The 21937-nt window shown below is 42.3% G+C and overlaps 1 protein-coding gene across 1 annotated transcript in view; it reads right to left on the bottom strand.

Annotated features, from left to right (window-relative positions):
• Positions 1–21937, bottom strand: part of LOC311044280 (DNA repair protein XRCC4-like) — a 105223-nt gene that overhangs the window by 8264 nt on the left and 75022 nt on the right. Inside the window, exons 5-8 of the mRNA XM_084055735.1 lie at positions 21091–21257; positions 17614–17775; positions 17019–17089; positions 1396–1519 (exon numbers count right to left, since the gene is read on the bottom strand). Coding sequence (XP_083911861.1) covers positions 1404–1519; positions 17019–17089; positions 17614–17775; positions 21091–21257 — 516 coding nt within the window. The 3' untranslated portion in view covers positions 1396–1403. The remainder of the gene's footprint in view (positions 1–1395; positions 1520–17018; positions 17090–17613; positions 17776–21090; positions 21258–21937) is intronic.

Genomic DNA, 21937 nt, shown 5'->3' with positions numbered 1-21937 from the left:
AATTAGTATCATTGGTAAAACCTGTGAAGGAAGTCATTTCTTTCCAATATGGCTGCTGTGCACAGAGCCTATACAGACGCTCATAAATGGTTGAGCATGGAATCAATAAGCTAATAGCATAATCTAGCAGACACAACACTGGTGTGAATTATCTAGTTGTTACAACACAACATCAAAGCTACTTACAATTGTGTTTAATCAACTGATTCCACAGTACTATAGTTCCAAGTACAAGATGCGTTTGTCAAACAGACAAGTTTTTGGAATCCAACCCTGAATGCTAACGACAACAAGACAATCAGATCCACACTGACTGAGATCAAATGCACTCAAACACACATGAGTGGAGTAAATACCGTCGGGGGAAAAAAAACTTGTATCTCCATATTTAAACATTTTGTTTTTTTGTTTTTCGTAAATGAACGCCCTACTTCGTCATAGGACAGTGTCACGCAAAAGTAGCACAAATTGCAGATCTACAAGCCCGCCCAGCTGACCTCTTCACAGCTATTCAGCTGCCATGTTAAGCGGTCAGATGGGCACATTTTCAGATCGTGTTTATTTTGATGATCAACCATTCGATTGCCTTTCGGCTTTGATCACGGGAACGTATTATACTTTAAGTTGCTACATATCGGCATCCTAATGAAAAGCAACTTTTTCAAGGTTTTAATGAAAACCATGACTTAATTTGTTTTTGTCATAATATCATTAAAATCGTAGTGTTTCGCCCCTTATTTTTGGGGCCCACTTGGGCATCCTCATGGCCCACCTGGCTATAGTCAAAAGTCAGATTGTTGAACTCTCCCTCCCGCCATGCTGTTCTGTGAGAATTCTTCCCGGACAGAAATTGGGCCTCTTCCTCACTTCCTTCACAGGTCTTGCCAATGACACTAATTAAGGCTCTGTTCCATTTAGTGTAGCACCGTGTTTCTCATACCTTTTAATTTCAAGGAACCCCATAACTCTGAGAGTGTGTAAATGGAACCAAATGGACCCTTACAGGTCCGGGCAATTTAGAACCCCCTCAAGGAACCATGAGGGTCCCTGGACCACACTGTGAGACCCACTGGTGTAGCAGAGTGTTTCCAGTGAGCCAACATGCACAATATCAGCACCCTGACTCTGTTTGACCAGAATGGAACACAACCTTAACTAGTATCACTGGTATAACATCTATGAAGGGAAGAGGCCCGAGTTCTTTCCAATGTGGCTGCTGTGCATAGACACCTATATTCTCCCTGAAATCCGCTACATTCACTGATCATCTGATTGGCTGCCGTGCTCAGACATGCGCTCAGTATGTAAAACAGACAATGTTAAACACCTGGCTAAATACCTGGTAAAATAACCTAAATACCCCAAATAAATGCAGAGATCCTTATCAATAGAGACCTGTGATTTCACTCCAGCTCGGACGACTCCAGGCTCTGGACGTGGCGGACGCGACGCTTCCGCCGGGGAGACTTCTCGACCTCCGTGTCCGCGATGGTCTCACCGACGCACGGCAGATTACGGCCTACACACACACACACACACACACACACACACACACACACACACACACACACACACACACACACACACACACACACGTTAAACCCATTAAGACCGGGCAAGCATCTGTGTCATTTTAGATTTGAACCACTTTAACCATATTTTTAATTTTGGCTATTCAAAAATAGCAGATCTACAAGCTCATAGCGTGGCACCGAGTGCCGCGCTATGAGCTTGTAGATCTGCAATGTTTTGAAAAATCATGAAAATGTGTGCAAATCTTTGAATATATATATATTTTTAAAGCGAACATTTGTAACTCAAATCTTTGCTTCAAAGGGGTCCCTGGAACATATTTTGAGACACACACACACACACACACACACACACACACACACACACACACACACACACTCTCTATTACTATACAAGGACATCGTTTTAGGCAATGTTATGAATGACATTCATTAGGCATGTAACGATTTATCGAAATCGATTAAAACCGATTCAAACTGGTGACAATTTAAATCAGTTTAATAAAAAATGTATCGCGATGCAAACAGCACAGTGTAAAAAACAAACTGGATTTTGGTAAGAGAATTGATACAAAAAAATAGTTTTCCATCATTTGCTACTGTATTGAAAAGAGGATAAGAGAAAAAAAAAAAATATATATATATATATAAAGGAGAAGAAAATACTGGATTTATATAAGCGAAATAAAACATTTTTTTTTTTCATTTTGTCATTTTGTCTGGAAAATAAAAAGTCGTATTGTGAACCTATTATCATGATTCGAATCATATCGTGAGTTGAGAGAATATACAATGTTTTTGATGGGACACATCGTATATATGTATATATGTACTTACTTCCCCTGGGAAACTGTCTTTGTTTTACCAGCCACAACACAGAGAATGTAAACAGATCTGTGAAAGCCTCAACGTAACGGAGCCTTGGGCCGGTACTTCCGCCAAATTCCGGCACTTCCGTTTCGACTCAACAGGCTAGGTCGTGTGTATGTGTTTCTGCATAGTGCGGGGTAGACGCGTTGTGAGCTTAAAGATCTACTATTTTCGAACAGCCCAAATATAGAGCTTAAGTGGTTAATCTATGTTTTGTAATGCAAAATTCTAAATCTACAAAGTAACTAGTAACTAAAGTTTTCAAATAGAGGTAGTGGAGTAAAAGTACAATATTTGGCTCCGAGACGCAGTGGAGCAGAAGTAAAGGTATTGAAAATCGGAAATACTCCACTAAAGTAAAACATAGCTCAAAATTGTACTTAAGTACAGTACTTGAGTAAATGAACTTAGTTACTTTCCACCTCTGGCATCTATCTAAGAAATGGGTAATTGTCTTCACTTTCCACATGTCAAGCTAACATTGGTCAAGCCTCACGTGACACGTGACAATACGGTGAAATAGTGTGATCTGATTGGCTAGTGACGTATAGCGGCCTATAAATACATGTGTCACTTTGAAAGAGTCTTAGCCTCTTATTCCTGTCTTACCTTACTTTGAAAGAGTCTTAGCCTCTTTCAAAGTGAGGTAAGACAGGAATAATCACGAAATGGCTGAGAAATGGCGGATACTGTAACAATTGGATAGGACACTTACACAGACAGGACAGATAGGACACTTACATAGGACACTTACATAGACAGGACGGATAGGACACTTATACAGACAGGACGGATAGGACACTTATACAGACAGGACGGATAGGACACTTATACAGACAGGACGGATAGGACACTTATACAGACAGGACGGATAGGACACTTATACAGACAGGACGGATAGGACACTTATACAGACAGGACGGATAGGACACTTGTGTCATGTTACTATGACACAGTAACATGTTCTATTTTTTGTAAGAATTAGAACATAAGAAGTAGAACATTCCCAACATTCCCAAGTCTGCTGGCGGAGACTTGTGCTCCGAGGAGCACTTTTTCTAGTTTTCCATTGAATTCACTTGTATGTCAAGTTTTCTGTATGTTCCAATCAGACGGCCTCAGCATAAATCTGAACACCACTAAGACGCCATGCTTCTCTGTTGCCGGTTCAAGTATTTGCGAGTCGGTTTGCTCACTGAGGTCTTGTCTTGTTCCAACATCTTTGGGATAACTGGCTTTTATTACAGAAGGATAAACCCAAATTTTTCATCCAGCCCAGTGGTGGATTGAAGAAAAGTGTCTGTTCGTGAAAATGCTTTGTGTGTGTGTGTGTGTGTGTGTGTGTGTGTGTGTGTGTGTGTGTGTGTGTGTGTGTGTGTGTGTGTGTGTGTGTGTGTGTGTGTGTGTGTGTGTGGGGGGGGGGGGTATGAATGTCAGATGTGTAGGAATAGATGTGATACAGTTCAGGGATCAGTGGGATATCAGCGGATGCGATCGCCTGACGGGGTCAGCCGCCAAATTTCGGAGGTCACACCCCCCAAAAAAACTGCCCCGAGGGCCACTGATAACGCATCTCTATACACACACACACCACAACCACACACACACACACACACACATTTGTTATACTATACTTGTGAGGACAAACATTTCAGGACAGCATTGAAAATTGTTGAAAAATTGCAAAAGCAATGCTATTTTCTGGCGTGAAACTTCAGTATAAGGCCTGAATCTAACCTGTAAATGCCTATTCCCAACCTGAATATGTTCCTAATTGTAAGCCTAGAACTCCCCAAATATTTTTTTTATTCCAAGATTTTAGTAACCCATTTTTTTCAGCCGGTGCCAATTGCCTATGTAATCCTGGGCGCTACTCTCCCTCTGCCAGTCTGGGGAGAGCCCAGAACTGAGCTCATGCCTCCTTCAATGCATGAGGGGCTAGCAAGCCGCTTCTTGTCACCTGACAGACGGAGAGTTTCCCCGTTAGGACGTAGCCCGTGGAAGGAACACGTTATTCCAACCAGTTCCTTTCCCCTCCATCAGGCGCCCCGGCTGACCAGGGGGAGGCAGTATAGAGGGTTTTTGTGAGGGTACCTACCCTAGGGGACACGGGGAGAACATGCAAACTCCACACAGAGTAGGCCCTTTCGCCAACCCCACCTAGGGTATGGGCACTGATGACGTGGAGGAGAGGACACGCCCACAGCGCCCACAGGAATCGAACCCAGGACCTTCTAGCTGTGAGGCGACAGCGCCACCGACTGCGCCACCGTGCCCCCAAATAACGTTTTAACCATAAAACAACCATTTCTCTTGTGAACACCGGGAAAAAGATTCCTCACAATGTCTATTTCTCAAGTTATACTATAATTGTGGGGTCCTCACAAGTATAGTGATACAAGTACAAACAGACACACAGACACAACATAAACACATGCACACACTCTCTCACGCACACAAACACACACACACACACACACACACACACACACACACACACACACACACACACACACACCTGTTTGCCCGTTAACTGTGCTCTCAGCACATTTCAGTCCATCCTGAAGACGATTGAGGAGTTTGTTCACACTTGACCTTTGACCTTATAACCAATCATACTGTCAATGGCGGCTCTCGTCCGCGGAAACATCTGCTGCCGCTTGACTAATGAATGTAACGGCAGAGTGTTACGGTGTTAATAATACACTTCTAACAGTAGAGTATTATCTATCTATAAATGAACGGAATCTTTGTGCAAGCGCGCGCGCGTGTGTGTGTGTGTGTGTGTGTGTGTGTGCGTGGCTGTCCCTCGTTTAATTTGAGCTACCGTCTGACCCGATCCACGTCTAACTTGTGCGTGTGTGTCGCCGACGAGTCCCTTTTATGACCATATTTGGAGATCCTCGTATCTGTAGGGTAATAGTTTAGGTTTTTGCTCTCATTTGTTTTAGCTTTTTATTACATTTTGTATTCTCTGTTTTATATTTATAAATAATTCTAAGTATGTTTTTTTTTATTCTGTGCAAGGGGACCACAGTGGAAATAAGCAAGCAAATATATAAATCGTAGCTGTCGGGCAGAAACCTCTTGTCTCCATATTTTACCTTATTGTGTGTTTTCGTAAATTAATGCCCCTACTTGATCATACAACAGCGTCACACACAAATAGCTAAAGTCGCAGATCTACAAGCTGGAAACGCGGCGCGAAGCGACGCGTTTCCAGCTTGTAGATCTGCTACTTTTGATGTTTTTGAATTTGAATCCTGAAAAGTAACAGTTTTGGACATCCGACAGAGACGAAATAAATCAAATCAAATCCAAATGTCTGTCTGTGTCCCTTTTTATGACGTGTCTTTGTCGCATCCTCCAGGAGGGGAGAGTTTACGACGCTCAATTCTCCTTTTCTTCTCTTGTCACAGATTGGCCCCTCTGTCATTATCGAGTCGTCATTACGTCATCATTGTGACATCGTTATGACGTCAGTATGTCATCATTGTGTCATTGTTGGCTATAACTGGCTGAATCACCTGGAGGTGATATAAAAACCCAGACAGAGTTCACCTGGGGTCTGGTCTTGCGAGTCAGACTGTTGCCAGACTGTTGCCTCCCATCATTGTCTCCGCCAGGAGACTATGTTTTCACTTTCCGTCCCGTCCCCCCCTCGGCCAAGCTAACATTGGTCAAGCCTCACGTGACACGTGACAATACGTTGAAAGAGTGTGCTCTGATTGGCTAGTGAGACGCATGACGTATCAGCGGCCTATAAATAGATGTGTCACTTTGAAAGAGTCTTAGCCTCTTTCAAAGTGAGGTAAGACAGGAATAATCACGAAATGGCTGAGAAATGGCGGAGTAACACTTAAGACAGGATTAATCAAGTAACACTTAAGACAGGATTAATCAGGAACAGTACTGGCGGAGACCTGTGCTCCGAGGAGCACATTTTCTAGTTTTCAAATGCTTCCGTCATGGAGTCTGTACCACTGTTTCCCAAACAGTGGGTCTGAACCCGTCTTCGGGTCCCGGATCAATTTTTATGAGTCACGAGTAAGAAAAATGTTTTGTTTCATGAATAAATAAAAAAAAATTCTATGATTTTTCGAAACAATTTCATGAGTAAATAAAAAAATAGAGAAATCAAAGAAATTCCATAAATTAGAAAACGCATGTTTAAGAACTAGTGAAAATAGCAGATCTACAAGCTCACAACGCGGCCCAAAGTGTTGCGTTGCGAGCTTGTAGATCTGCTATTTTCACTAGTTTGGGTACCGGGCAAGCGTCACATTTCTCTTTTGCGTGCGGACAGATGTACACACAGATGTGCATGCATACTGTACTAAGACTGTACACCAGCGGTTCCAAACCTGTGGTCCAGGGCCCCCTTGGGGGGCCGCCAAAGATGACAGGCCTTGTCTGTTTGATTTAAAACGTATACAAATGGGTGTGGTTGTTATTTGGTCTCCCCTGCTCTTCTATTGAGCAGTGGAGGGGAAAATGTAAAGAGTAAAAGTATCAATACAGCAATGTAGAAATACTCGGTTACAAGTAAAAGTCCGGAATTCAAAATGTACTTGAGTAAAAGTACAAAAGTCTTGGTATCAAAAAGTACTCATAGCAAAAGTATCAAAAGTAAAAGTACTCATTATGCAGAATGTCCCATTTAACAAGTTTTCAAATGTATACAAATCTTTTGAAAATAGCCGATCTACAAGCTCACAAAGTGTCGCATCGCGACGCATTGTGAGCTTGTAGATCGGCTATTTTCAAATGTCCAAAATGTATATAGGGCTGAAGTAATGTTTTGTAATAATTAACAAAATATACAAAGTAACTAGTAACTAAAGTTTTCAAATAATTGTAGTGGAGTAAAAGTATAATAATGGATATACTCCAGGGGGGTCTTGAGCTAAAAAGTTTGGGAACCAGTGCTTTGAAAGCTCTGAAAATGAGTTGTCTGGCTACGCAAGACTGACTGGGGTTTAATATGTCACCATTACAGTACCGTTAAACCTCACAATATAGAGCTTTAGCTTTTGAACCAAAAACCTAGGGATGAATGCATGAAGTTGACACTGGAAAAAACATTAAACTAATCACAAACTCAACAATACAGGAGGGGGCTTTAAACCTTGTGCGTTTTAGTATTAAAAAAATATATATAATGTTATACATATACTAGTTAAAAAGTACATGTACTCAAATGAAAATGCATGTACTGGTTATAATAGTGCATGTACTCATAAAAAAAAAGGTACATATACTGACAAAGTGCATATAGTGGTTTAACCCATTAAGACCTGAGGCCGATTCTACAAAATCTACAGATTCTTCAAATGTCTTCTAAATACTAACACACATTTTCACGATTTTTCAAAAAAATAGCAGATCTACAAGCTTGTAGCACGGCACTTTTGAATAGCTAAAGAAATCTAAAATGACACAGATGCGTCCCCGGGTCTTAAAGGGTTAAAAAGGCCAGCCAGTGACTTGGTTGTGAAAACATACAGTAGATGTGGGTCAAACGGTTGGCTGGGGCTTACTTTCCTTAGATTGCACAATATATAAACAACGCATCTGCTAAAGCCTCAGTCAGTGATCCGTTTAAACATATGGGTTGTGTTTCGTTACTCTCTAGGACGGTGATTAACACGACTCTAGATAGAGAGACCAACTAGCTGTAAATATAATACGTGTTATATGGAACGGATTCATGATTTGTAAACTGTAAACTGTTGTTTGTAAACCTTCGAATTTTGTGAACATTGGAGCAAAACAGACCTAGGTATAGATTCATGATTGGCTAAAACAAAAGAAAACAGTTACAAATAGTTCCTTTTCTCAATTCTTTCGGAGGTGAATTCGGTTGTTCTCAAAGTGGGTGTCATTGAAGAGTTACGGTTCTGTAACTCTGAGAGTGTACAAATGGAACCAAATGGACCCGTAAGGGTCCATTTGGTTCCATTTGTACACTCTCAGAGTTATGGGGTCGTGGAATCCACTGTGCTACACTAAATGGAACAGAGCCTTCATTAGTATCATTGGTAACACCTGTGAATATCTTCATAATATTTGTAGTTGTTTACGCTGAACACTTTAAACGGTGTAGATTGGGCGGTCCCAGACATAGCACAAGTTATCAAACTGGGGGGGCAAGGGGGCCTTGGACATTAACTGGACCGTGTTAAAATGACGGAGTGCTCCTTTAACATACTGTAACACAGGCAACAACACAAAGTATGGCCCGGCTCCCGCTCTGCGCTGCGAGCCAACAAGGACACGCCCAGAAACTGTTGCACCGCCGGAATACTGTAAACACACATGCACACACAAGCGCACACACACACACACACACACACACACAGAGTAAAGCCTGATTTATACTACGCCACGCAACGCATACAGCAGATCTGCAATCTCATAACGTGCCGCGTCGCGCCGCCGCCGTGAGCTTGTAGATCTGCTACGCCCTGCGCGACACTACAGACATGACCTTTGACCTCGTCACACATCCCTGTAAAGTCATTTTTCACCCCCACGTTGTCGTGCCTGATTCGCCTCGCCGTCTCCACTGAATTGCCAACATTGAATTTGCCAGGTGTGAAATGGTGTCAATTCACACCTGACAAATGCCGCTAACCCCCCCCCCCCCTCCCCCCGTTCTCTATGACTCCAAGGCTTGGACTTCCCACTGACTTTGTGCCAATGGCAGGGTCCTTTGAAAGTTATGACTCAAGCCTCAGGCAAAGGCAGAGGGACGTGCGTGCGTACAGATGTGCATGCATACTGTACTAATACTGTACACCAGCGGTTCCAAACCTGTGGTCCAGGGCCCCCTTGGGGGGCCGCCAAAGATGACAGGCCTTGTCTGTTTGATTTAAAACGTACACAAATGGGTGTGGTTGTTATTTGGTCTCCCCTGCTCTTCTATTGAGCAGTGGTGGGAAAATGTAAAGAGTAAAAGTATCAATACTGCAATGTAGAAATACTCGGTTACAAGTAAGAGTCCGGAATTCAAAATGTACTTGAGTAAAAGTACAAAAAGTCTTGGTATCAAAATGTACTCATAGCAAAAGTATCAAAAGTAAAAGTACTCATTATGCAGAATGTCCCATTTAACAAGTTTTCAAATGTATACAAATCATTTGAAAATAGCCGATCTACAAGCTCACAATGTGTTGCATCGCGACACATTGTGAGCTTGTAGATCGGCTATTTTCAAATGGCCAAAATGTATATAGGGCTGAAGTAATGTTTTGTAATAATAAACAAAATCTACAAAGTAACTAGTAACTAAAGTTTTCAAATAATTGGTAGTGGAGTGAAAGTATAATAATATAAATACTCCAGTATTTTCTTTTTTTTTTTTACTTAAGTACAGTACTTGAGTAAATGTACTTAGTTACTTTACACCACTGCTATTGAGCCATTTAGATGCTGTGTCTGGTTTTGGGCACGACCTTTGACACCATCCTGTTTCCTGGTTTGACACCACACTGTGACCTTTCAGGTCAAAAACTGCTCTTGCTCTGCAGGCAGGCAGGCTCTGTTAGCTCAGCGGTAAGACGTCAGCACTTGTGCGGGAGACCAAGGTTTCGAATCCATAATGGGACAGGAAAGTTACGTAGTGCAGCTTTTAAGTGGTAAACATGACTGAAGCACATGAGCGAGTGCGTGCGTGTTTGTGCAGACGCGTGGCAGTTGTTTGTGCACGAGAGAGATGTAATGGCCACTGAGAGTGATAGCGCAGCGAGCAGCAGCACAGCGGGTCGGGTCAGACAGCAGTGCTGCTGGGACAACATTCATGGAAATGCCTGGAAAGCTGTGTGCAACAAAAAAGGAAAAGCGTGTTTCTGGACAGCAGATGAAGCGGCGAGGCCAGCACGCACGCACACACACACACACACACACACACACACACACACACACCAATCTGTAAGCCTCATCTATCTCTACTTAAGACTGCATGACAGAGAGAGAGAGAGAGAGAGAGAGAGAGAGAGAGAGAGAGAGAGAGAGAGAGAGAGAGAGAGAGAGAGAGAGAGAGAGAGAGAGAGAGAGAGAGAGAGAGAGAGAGAGAGAGAGAGAGAGAGAGAGAGAGAGAGAGAGAGAAAGACGGGGAGAGTGAGACACAGACAGACAGACAGACAGAGAGTGTACAACTCTGTGTACACATCATTTCTATTCCCTTTTAATTGTACATATATTATTTTGTTTTGATTGTATTGTTCCACTTTGCTTTGCCAATGTAAACGTATGTTTTCTCATGCCAATAAAGTCCTTTGAATTGAATTGAGAGAGACAGACAGACAGACAGACAGAGAGTGAGACAGACAGACAGACAGACAGACAGACAGGCAGACACAGATAGATAGAGAGGCATGGAGAGACAGATAGACAGAGAGTGAGAGAGACAGACAGACAGACAGACAGAGAGTGAGAGAGACAGACAGACAGACAGACAGACAGACAGACAGACAGACAGAGAGTGAGAGAGACAGACAGACAGACAGACAGACAGACAGACAGACAGACAGACAGACAGACAGACAGACAGACAGACAGACAGACAGACAGAGAGTGAGAGAGACAGACAGACAGACAGACAGAGAGTGAGAGTGACAGACAGACAGACAGACAGACAGACAGACAGACAGACAGACAGACAGACAGAGAGTGAGAGACAGATGACACACACACACACACACACACACAAACACACACACACACACACACACACACACAGAGAGGGGCAGAGAGATACAGAGAGAGAGAGACAGACACACAGAGAGAGAGAGAGAGAGAGAGAGAGAGAGAGAGAGAGAGAGACAGAGAGAGAGAGAGAGAGAGAGAGAGAGAGAGAGAGAGAGAGAGAGACAGAGAGAGAGAGAGAGAGAGACAGACAGACAGGCAGAGAGTGGTGAAAGCCCATGCAGCACCATGCAGAGCAGTAACAGGGTGGAGATGATGATGCAGATCATCACTCAGCATCATTCAGACGCCTCCAGCATCACAACAACATCACAGAGGTTGAGCAACACCACAGCGTTCTGATCCCTACGGACACGTTGCATGTCTTTAGTTTGGCTCGTCCATTGAGGAGACGCAAGCAGTGTGTGGTAGAAAGTAACCGAGTACATTTACTCAAGTGCCGTACTCGAGTACAATTCTGAGGTACATTTACTTAACTTAAGTGTAAAAGAAAAAAAAGAAAAAAGGAAAGGAAAGAAAAAGTGTGACATTGGGCATTCAGCACTTTGGGATTTTAAGTATATTTTGATGCCCGATACTTTTGAACACAGGAGTTTTACGTACTTGTAAAAGAGTATTAGTAGTTACTTTTCAGGATTCAAATTCAGAAACAACAATAGTTTAAATATGGAGATAAGAGGTTTCTGCCCGACGGCAGTGTTGGAAAAAGTCTCACATTTTGTACCTAAGTATACCCAGCAAGCACAGTCAGGACCCGGACCAATCAGTGACGTCTCGATTGGGGCTAGATCAAGTCAGAAGACAAGTCAGATCTGGCCCAGAATATCACCTGATTTCAACCAAAATTAATCCTGACCACAAAAACGTCACTTCCAGGACGTCATCTAAACACATTTCTCATCACCCAAAATTGCTGTCCAAATGTCCATATGATGTCCCGGTGATGACGTCCTGTAAATGACCTAAAGATCATCCCCATATGGGCTGTGATCTGGCCTAGTCCTGAACGTCACCGGGGTGATGACCGGGCGTCATCATAACGTCATTGTGCTTGCTGGGTAAGGATCAATACTGCAATGTAAACATACTCTGTTACAAGTTAAAGGCCTGTGTGCAAAATGTTACTTGAGTAAACAAAAGTATTGGCATAAAAATAAACTTCAAGTACCAAAAGTAAAAGTACTAAAATGTTTGAAAATAACCTCTCTCTCTAAAATAACTCACAACGCGTCACATCGCGACGCGTTGTGAGCTTGTAGATCTGCTATTTTCAAACAGCCTATATATAAAACTGGGCTCAAGTGGTTAATGTATGTTCTATAATAGAATAATGTATATCCGCAAAAGTAACTAGTAACTAAAGTTTTCAAATCATTGTAGTGGAGTAAAAAGTACAATATTTGCCTCTGGAGAGGTAGTGGAGTAGAAGTAAAAGCGCTGAAAATACTGGAAATACTCCAGTAAAGTAAAAGAAATCCTCAAAATTGTACTTAAGTACAGTACTTGAGTAGATGTACTTAAGTCACCGACAGTGACGAAATCCGAGCAATTCTTGCATCACTCCCCCTCCCTCTCCCCCCTGCTGCTCATTCTCCTGCTGTTATGGTGCGTGTCTGTGGCGTGGGGGGGGGGGCATGACTCAGACTCGTTGTGACATCACAGCGGGTGCTCTGTGACGCAGGCCAGAGACCACCTCGATAAACCCCCTGAACACCAAACCAGGAAACTCAACTAGGGTGGCTTTAACCGGCCAGCCCGTTTCCCAGAACATAAAAAACTACAAACCCCCCATAGAGAATATATACCAGCCAGTGTGTGTGTGTGTGTTGTGTGCAGTGATGGAAAGAAGTACTTACTTAAGTAAAATGTATCAATACTGCAATGTAGATAATACTCTGTTACAGATAGAAGTCCCTGTATTGAAAAAAATGCACTTGAGTAAAAGTACCAAAAGTATTGGCATCGAAATCTACTTCAAAGTACCAAAAGTAAAAGTGCTCATTGTGCAGAATGTCCCATTTCACAAGTTCAAAATGTATAAAACAATCTTTTTTGGAAATAGCAGATCTACAAGCTCACAATGCGCCACATCGTGAGCTTGTAGATCTGCTAGTTTCAAATGGCGTAAATGGGGCTGAAGTGGTTAATGTATGTTTTGTAATTATAATAAAAATCTGCAAAGTAACTAGTAACTAAAGTTTTCAAAGAATTGTAATGAAGTAAAAGTACAATGTTTGCCTCTGAGATGAAGTGGAGTAGAGGTAAAAGTACTGAAAATTGGAAATACTCCAGTAAAGTAAAAAAAAATACCTCAAAAATGAACTTAAGTACGGTACTTGAGTAAATGTACTTAGTTACTTTACACCACCGATCTCTTCCATTTGACGCGACAGCTTTATTGGATAACAAAGACACCAGCCCAGAACGCCGAGGCCTCTAGGACCCAGGGGGTTTGGAGAGACAGACAGACAAACAGACAGACAGACAGACAGACAGACAGACAGACAGACAGACAGACAGACAAACAGACAGACAGACAGACAGACAGACAGGCTGCCTTCCCCGGGTCTGCATCATCATCATCATCATCATCATCATCAGCCTCAATCAGGCTGACCTATGACATCACAAAGCACTGACGGGAACGGGGCGTAGTAAACATCTGCCCCGTTGGACTTCCACACCCTGCTATACTTCACACATGTTGACGATGGGGCAAGGACACACACACACACACACACACACACACACACACACACACACACACACACACACACACACACACACACACACACACACACACACACACACACACACACACACACACACACACACACACACACACACACACACACACACACACTCCTGGAGAGGATGTGTTGAGAGCAGCTATTGATTCTTTTATTTAAGATTATTCTAGACATTTTTTTTTTCTCGATGAATCGGCTATTTTCAAAATATTTATCTGTGGAACCGAGTCAAACTAAATACAAGTGCTTGTCAGGGTGGGGGGTCCCCAGTTCAAATAGGATTATTTTGGGGGTTCGCAGCCTCAAAAAACAAAGTTTTTTTTATACATTTGGAAGCTTGTGAAATGGGATAGTGTGCATAATGAGTACTTTTACTTGTACATTTTGACGCCGATACTTTTGTAGTTTTACTCAAGTAAACTAAAGGGATAGTTCACCCCCAAAATGACTTTTTTTCTATGGATTAGTCACCCCATGTTTATGGAGCTTTTTTTGTTTTTGTCGCATTCCTGAGACAATATTTTAATGACCGGCAGAAAGATGCTAATGTATCCGGTAGGAGACTCAAAGGAGTCTCTTTGAGTCTCCTACCGGAAATGCGCCCGGTCATCAAATGATTGGGTCAAAAACGAAAAAAATATCCATGAATTCGTTGCTTCATGGTGTGTGTAATCGATTGAAAATAAGTAATTTTTTGGGTGAACAACTCCTTTAAATACCGGACTTGTAACAGAGTATTTCGACATGGTGGTATTGATACTTTTACTCAAGCAAAAAAAAAAAAAAAAAAAGAGTACTTTTTCCACCACTGCAACTCACCGATGTGGAAACATAACATTGTATCCTTTGCATGAACATAAAATGTGTCAATATTAATGTGTTTTTGATTATGATTTTTTTTTTCTTCTTCTGAGAAATGGCCCGAAACTCGCAGCGTTCAAATGCAGTCACTGCATTCGAATGCTGTGACTGCCCCTCCCCCTTTTTCACATCTAACGGCCTCAGATGATTTCTTACAGTATCTGCCTTTAACGGTCAATTTATCTGGCTGTTGGATTTAAATGACAAATGTCATGTCATTATAACAATATAAACAAACACACACACACACACACACACACACACACACACACACACAAGTGGCATATGTGCTCGTGATGGACGTTACGCCTGAAGGAAGACTCATGTTTGTTATTTGATTGTGAGTAATGAGAGTACAAGGACACAATTAATGATGCAGAACCAGCACACACACACACACACTCGCACACACACACACACACACACACACACACACACACACACACACACACACACACACACACACACACACACACACACACACACACACACACACACACACACACACACACACACACACACACACACACACACACACACACACACACATTTTTAAGCCATTAAGACCAGGAAACATCCGTGTCATTTTAGATTTTAACCACTTTAACCATTATTTTATACTTTGGCTATTCAGAATATAGCAGATATACAAGCTCATAGCGCGGCACCATAACTCAAATCTTTGCTTCTGGGGGGGGGGGGGGTTCCTGGAACCAAATATTTTGAGATGGGGGTCCACATGAAAAAGTTTGAGAACCATTGATATATATATATATATAGCAACATAAGTTACATTTTTTTGGGGGGGATTTTAGGATTTAGAAGACATTAATATAATTCCCCCCAGAAGCAAAGATTTGAGTTACAAATGTTCGCTTTAAAAATATATATATATATTCAAAGATTTGCACACATTCTCACGATTTTTCAAAGAAATAGCCGATATACACGCTTATAGCGCTATGAGCTTGTAGATCTGCTATTTTTTTTTTAACAGCAAAGAATGACACAGACACGTTCCCGGGCAGAATGGGTTAAAGCACTTTTTCCAGTTCATTGTGTGAACGCTGGTGATGTTGCAACATTTAAAGTGAATGTGCAGCCTTGTTCCATTAGCTCCCATCCAGCCATGACATATTTACAACCCAGTCCTGTTCTGGCTGCTTCTTCTCATCATCATGACTGGCCCAGTTCAGTATACTAGACTGTAATACTCTCTGGTTCTCCATCTGGGGGGGGTCCAGGGACCCCCAGGAGTCCTCCTTGAGAGGGGTTTCCATGAGGTCCTCCATATAACTAAAAAGATTGATGTTCATGGGAACCAACATGGACCAGTTAAGGGTACCATTTGGTTCCATTTGTACTCTTCTCGGAATTAACCCCTTGAAACCGGGAAGTCGTTTGTGTCATTTTAGATTTTTAGCCAGTGGTGTAAAGTACTGTAACTAAGTACATTTACTCAAGTACTGTACTTAACACATTCACTGCCAGGGGTTTTCTAAAACAGGCCGTAGCTTCTGCCAGCATTTTTAAGCATTCCGACTAATCTTTCAAGAACCACAGAATATTTATCTCCAGTATGATCGATCCCCTGATAGTTGCTAATCACGGAGGGTTTCACTGTGCTTCCGTAAAAAAAAAGATGTCATCGCGACCTCCCGTTTGTTATACACTGTTGAAAATAGCATGCCTCGACAAAAACACATAGTAAAACACTGGAGCCGAGATACAGAATGTTTCCCAAATACTTCAACCAGGTAGTGAATGGAGCAGTACATCTTTGGATCACGTTATCTCCTGGTTCTGTGTGAAATGACAGTGTTAAGCACACTTTTGAGGATTTTTTACTTTACTGGAGTATTTCTAATTGTCTGTACTTTTACATCTTTGAGTTTGTAGATCTGCTATTTTTTGGGTAACTAAGTATAAATCAGGCATAACTTCAAAGGCAAAAATAAAATTGGGGAAAGCATCTGTGTCATTTTAAATTTTTGTGCTGGCTATTCAAAAATAGCAGATCTACAAGCTCAATAACCCTTAAACATAATTTCTAAATATCTAATAATAATCCCAACATGAAACTTTTCCTAAATATAAGTCTAAAAACTCTAAAAACCTGTTTTAAACATAAAACAACAATTTCTCTTGTTTTAGACACACGCACGCACACACATGCACACGCACACACACACACACACACACACACACACACACACACACACACACACACACACACACACACACACACACACACACACACACACACACACACACACACACACGCACACACACACACCTGTGATGAGGAGAGTGGGTTCAAGGGAAGAGGCGGTGCTTCCTCCTCCAACCTCCGTCATCTCTCCATCACTGCAGGACAGACGGCGAGATAAAGAGTGTGATGGAGGAGAAGAGAGAGAGAGAGAGAGAGAGAGAGAGAGAGAGAGAGAGAGAGAGAAATTAGCCACTGGAAAATAGCAGATGTACACAGCGCGTCAAGCTTGTATATCTGCTATTTTTGTCTCAAAACGAAAAAGGAAATTTTACATTTTTTTCTCTTCTGGGGGGCAGGGTTGCCAGATCTGCTTATTTTAATCTCCCGGCAAGATTGTATTTGAAACTAGCAGATCTACAAGCTCGCGACGCGTTGTAAGCTTGTAGATCTGCTATTTTCAAATAGCTGATGTATATGTTAAAGTGCTCATGTGGCCCACAGCCGCTTCTTTTGGGCTGGTTTTCCTAGACCTCGTTGCTTGTTTCTCTCACAGAATCTGGCAACACTGCTGGGGGGTCCCTGGCACAAAACATTCTCAGATGGGGGGTCTGCGGCCAAATACATATCCATTTGGGGGTCCTTGGCGTGAAAAAAGCAAAAGACACAGACAGACACTAACCTGTGTCTGTCTGTGTCTGTGTTGTCCTGGCCGGTGCGTTGGAGGCGTTGGACGGCGTCCTGAAGGCCTCGGATCTTGGCCTTCTTCTCGTTGAGGACCATGATGAAGCGAGAGTACAGCTCTCTCTCCATGGACTCCTTCTCCTCCACACGCTGCTGCAGCCTGCGACACATTTTAACAATTCATTCATGTCCACAAAGGAGAGCATACAAGGGGCACAAATATGACAGTAAGGTTACATTCACAAAATCACGGCATAATGTCTTCATGATACAATATAAGCATGTCACTACGTAACAGCGTCTCTGCCATATATGACGGCTGCCAATTACCTATTCACAGCAGCCATATTAAGAAGACATTCACAGGTGTTACCAATGATACTAATGAAGGCTCTGTTCCATTCTGGTCAAACAGAGTCAGGGTGCTGATATTGTGCGTGTTGGCTCACTGGAAACCTTCCAAATGGCCCCTTACAGGTGTGTAACTCTGAGAGTGTACAAATGGAACCAAATGGACCCGTAAGGGTCCATTTGGTTCCATTTGTACACTCTCAGAGTTATGAGGGGTCGTGGAAACCACTGTGCTACACTAAATGGAACAGAGCCTTCATTAGTATCATTGGTAACACCTGGGAAGGAAGTGATACTATGGCTGCTGTGAATAGAGCCTATTACAGCTAGAGTTCTCAATGGGCCTGAGAATGAAGGCCCGAACCTAATTGGGCCCTAACTGGGCCAGCCCGAACAGGGCCCAGCCCGAACAATTACCATAATTGCACGCCCGAAAACCGGAGAACCCCCAAAAAAATGTCACTTATCCAACAAGCTTTGAACTGAGCAGATTGGACCTTCCGTCCCAGAGATAATGGCCAAAACATCTTGAAAACGGCCACTTTCGCCGATGTTTGAGTTTTGGCCATTTTCACCAGTTTTTTTTTTATAACACGGGCTAGGAGGGTCGGACGACGACGGACTAGATACCTGAGTAAAGTTCACTTTGAGTTGCATCCAACGCATCCACTTCCGTCTGCCTTCCCGTTCGGCTGCTAGGGGCAGTTGATATAAATGTTTGGGGGAGTAATAGATTATTTTTTATTTATTAAATGTTTTCACAGAACCAGCGGCTCGGCTCAGCCCGACTAATTAGCATATGTTTTCGGCCCGGGCCGGCCCGAAAACATCAGGTCGGGTTGAGGCAGAATTTGAGGAGAACTCTACAGCAGAGACACACAATACTTTGCCAGCCTTTTTGCCATCGCAAGTTGTTGAAACCCTCTAAAAACCAGTCTGTGTCTTAGGCTGCCAAACATAAAAACAAATAGTCTGCACTGCCAATAATTAGCCAATAACTTGATGGCCGGCGGAAAGATACTAATGTCTCCGGTAAGAGACACAAATGCAGGTCATTTGAGTCTCCTACCGGAGAGAGCGCCGGTCAAATTATTGGCTTAGGAATGCGACAAAAACAAAATTAATCCATGAATTCAAGGCTTTATGGGGTGTGTAATTGATTGAAAATAAGCATTTTTTTGGGTGAACTACACCTTTAACGTTGGAATACATGTGTCTGTGCACACAGAGAGGATGATGATGATGATGAAGGACCACACCCCGTCCAGACATGACCACTCTTCCTCTGTGCCCAGTGGCAGCTCTCCAATCATTAGAACACGCCCGCAAATAAATGACATGTCCTGTGTGAGGTCAAGTCCAGTCTAACACTTTAACCCATCAAGACCTGAGATACAACTCTACAAATGTCTTCTAAATCCTAGAAAAAAAACGTTTTTCTGAAAAACGTATGTTTCTATATCAGTGGTACTAGGTGCCGCGCTATGAGCTTGTCGATCTGCTATTTTTGAATAAATAAAGATATCTAAAATGACACAGATACTTTCCCGGTCTTAAAGAGTTAACAGTCAGTGCTGGAGAGTAACAAAATACATTCACTTGAGTACTGTACTTAATTTTTGGACTATGTGTGCTTTACTTGGGGTATTTGAAGTTGTTTTGGGATACTTATGACTTTCACTTTGCTACATTTCAAAAACAAATAGTGTGCTTTTGACTCCACTACATTTCTCCACTACATTTACAGGAAAAATGAATTAGCCACTTAAGCCATTTCAAATATAGTGAAAATAGCAGATCTACAAACTCGCAGCGTGGCACGAAGTGACGCACTTGTGCTATTTTTCAAATTTAGATTCAAAATTAGAAATATTTGTTCTCGTCTGGGGGTCCCTGGCACAAAATATTTTCAGATTAGCCATCAATGTGGGGGTCCTTGACATGAAAAAGTGTGAGAACTACTGATCTAAATAATATAATGACTATAGTTGTCATTATAATTATGGTGTGGGACTCTGCCATCCAGAGAAACATTTATTTATAGTTATGCGTCATAGTTATCGTGCTCTGTGTGAACCCCCGCTTAACAGCTCACAACATGTTGTATTGAGACATATTGTGTGAGCTTGTAGATCGGCTATTTTGTTGTTGTTTTTTAAATTACATGGTTCAAAAGTGGTTCAAATGAAACTAGGCTGCATAATATCAACTCAAATCAACATCGAAATATGTGTTTTTTCACTGAATCCAGTTGATAACGTTATCATCAATCCACATTCTGTATCACTGATGTAAAAAACATTATGCCAACAACTACGCACATGCTCCCTCCATCCCTCCACACTTGCCTCCTTCTCTCATACCTGTCTAACTACTTCTCCAAAGTGAGTGACAGCCACAACACTAGAGGGAGCGACCATGATCTGGTACCACCCCACATTTTGAACAGACATCATGGGAAACTTCTCATTCTATTGCTCTGCCACCAACATGTGTAATCCCCTGACAACCATCCATTAAAGAAATGTAGATCACTGGTTTCTTTCAAAACACGCCTGAAAATCCATCTATCAGGAGACCCATAGAATGTTCCCATAGATAGGAGTTTTTTTGTACATATAGTGTTTGATATGTGTTGATGATGTGTATTTTTGTGTTATTTTGATGCTGTGTTGATGAATTGAATACATAGGACCACAATGGTGCAGGACCTTTTTGTGTTATCCTTTTAGCTTTAATGTCTTTCTGTACCTCATGCTGTTCTACATTTCCTGACTAATAACGTATTCAATCAATCAATCAATCAATCAATCAATCAATTAAAAGAAACGTTACATGCGGTTCATGTCAAGGACCCCCAAAATAATATGTGTTTGGCCGCGGACCCCCATCTCAAAACATTTCGTTCCAGGGACCCCCCAGAAGCAAAGATTTGAGTTAAAAATGTTGTTAGTAAATATATCTATTCAAAGATTTCCACAAAATGTTCAAGATCTTAAAAAAAATAGCAGATCTACAAGCTCACAGCGCGGCACTCGGTGCCGCGCTGTGAGCTTGTATATCTGCTATTTTCTAATAGCCAAAGACATCTAAAATGACAGAGATGCGTTCCCTGCGGTCTTACTCTCGGACGATGCGCTGGTGCTCTCGTTGGAGGCGGCCGTTCTCCTCCTGCAGCTTGCCGTTCTCCGACTCGAGGTCGGCGTTGCGCCTCAGCGACTGGCCAATCATCTGCCGGCTCACCTCCACGGGGTCCGGGACCGCCTGCAGCTCCACCGACCCCAGATCCACCTGAAAGACGGGACAATTTGTTTTTATATTGACTGATAAACTTCATTAACCCATTCAATCCGGGGAACGCATCTGTGTCATTTTTAGATTGTAGCCATAGCCATCATTTTATGTTTGGGCTATTCAAAAATAGCAGATCTACAAGCTCATAGCGCGGCACCGAGTGCCGCGCGATGAGCTTGTAGATCTGCTATTTTTGATAAATCATGAAAATGTGTGCAAATCTTTGAATCGTTGCTCTCCGGCAGAAACCAGCTAACTCAATTTGTCCGCTTTTGCAACACCCTTTACGTCTGTGTGATGGTTCAAAAAATGTTGAACCAATGAAAAATATTAAAAAGCGCTTCTGACAAACCCAGCTAACTCCATTGGATCCTCAAACTTTCTGCTAAACCAGCTAACTCCACCAAAGGGGGGTGGAGTTAGCTGGTTTAGCTGACTCCAGGCTCCACCCCCTTTTGACCTCTAACCTCATTATGAGCTTGGAGGTCCATTCAGCTGTTCTTATCAATTATGAACAAAACCTCCTAACTCCATTTTTTGTTTTGTTTTTGTCATTTCCTGAAAAATGAACATTTTGGAGTTAGCTGGTTCCTGCCGGACAGCAGATATATACATTTCAATGCGAACATTTGTAACTCAAATCTTTGCTTCTGGGGCGGGCCCTGGAACAACGTATT

Source organism: Gymnoscopelus microlampas (genome assembly GCF_963454915.1).
Source record: "Gymnoscopelus microlampas genome assembly, chromosome: 4".
NCBI lineage: Eukaryota > Metazoa > Chordata > Actinopteri > Myctophiformes > Myctophidae > Gymnoscopelus > Gymnoscopelus microlampas.
The sequence above is the reverse complement of the archived record's forward strand: the minus strand, read 5'-3'. Positions and strand labels throughout refer to the sequence as shown.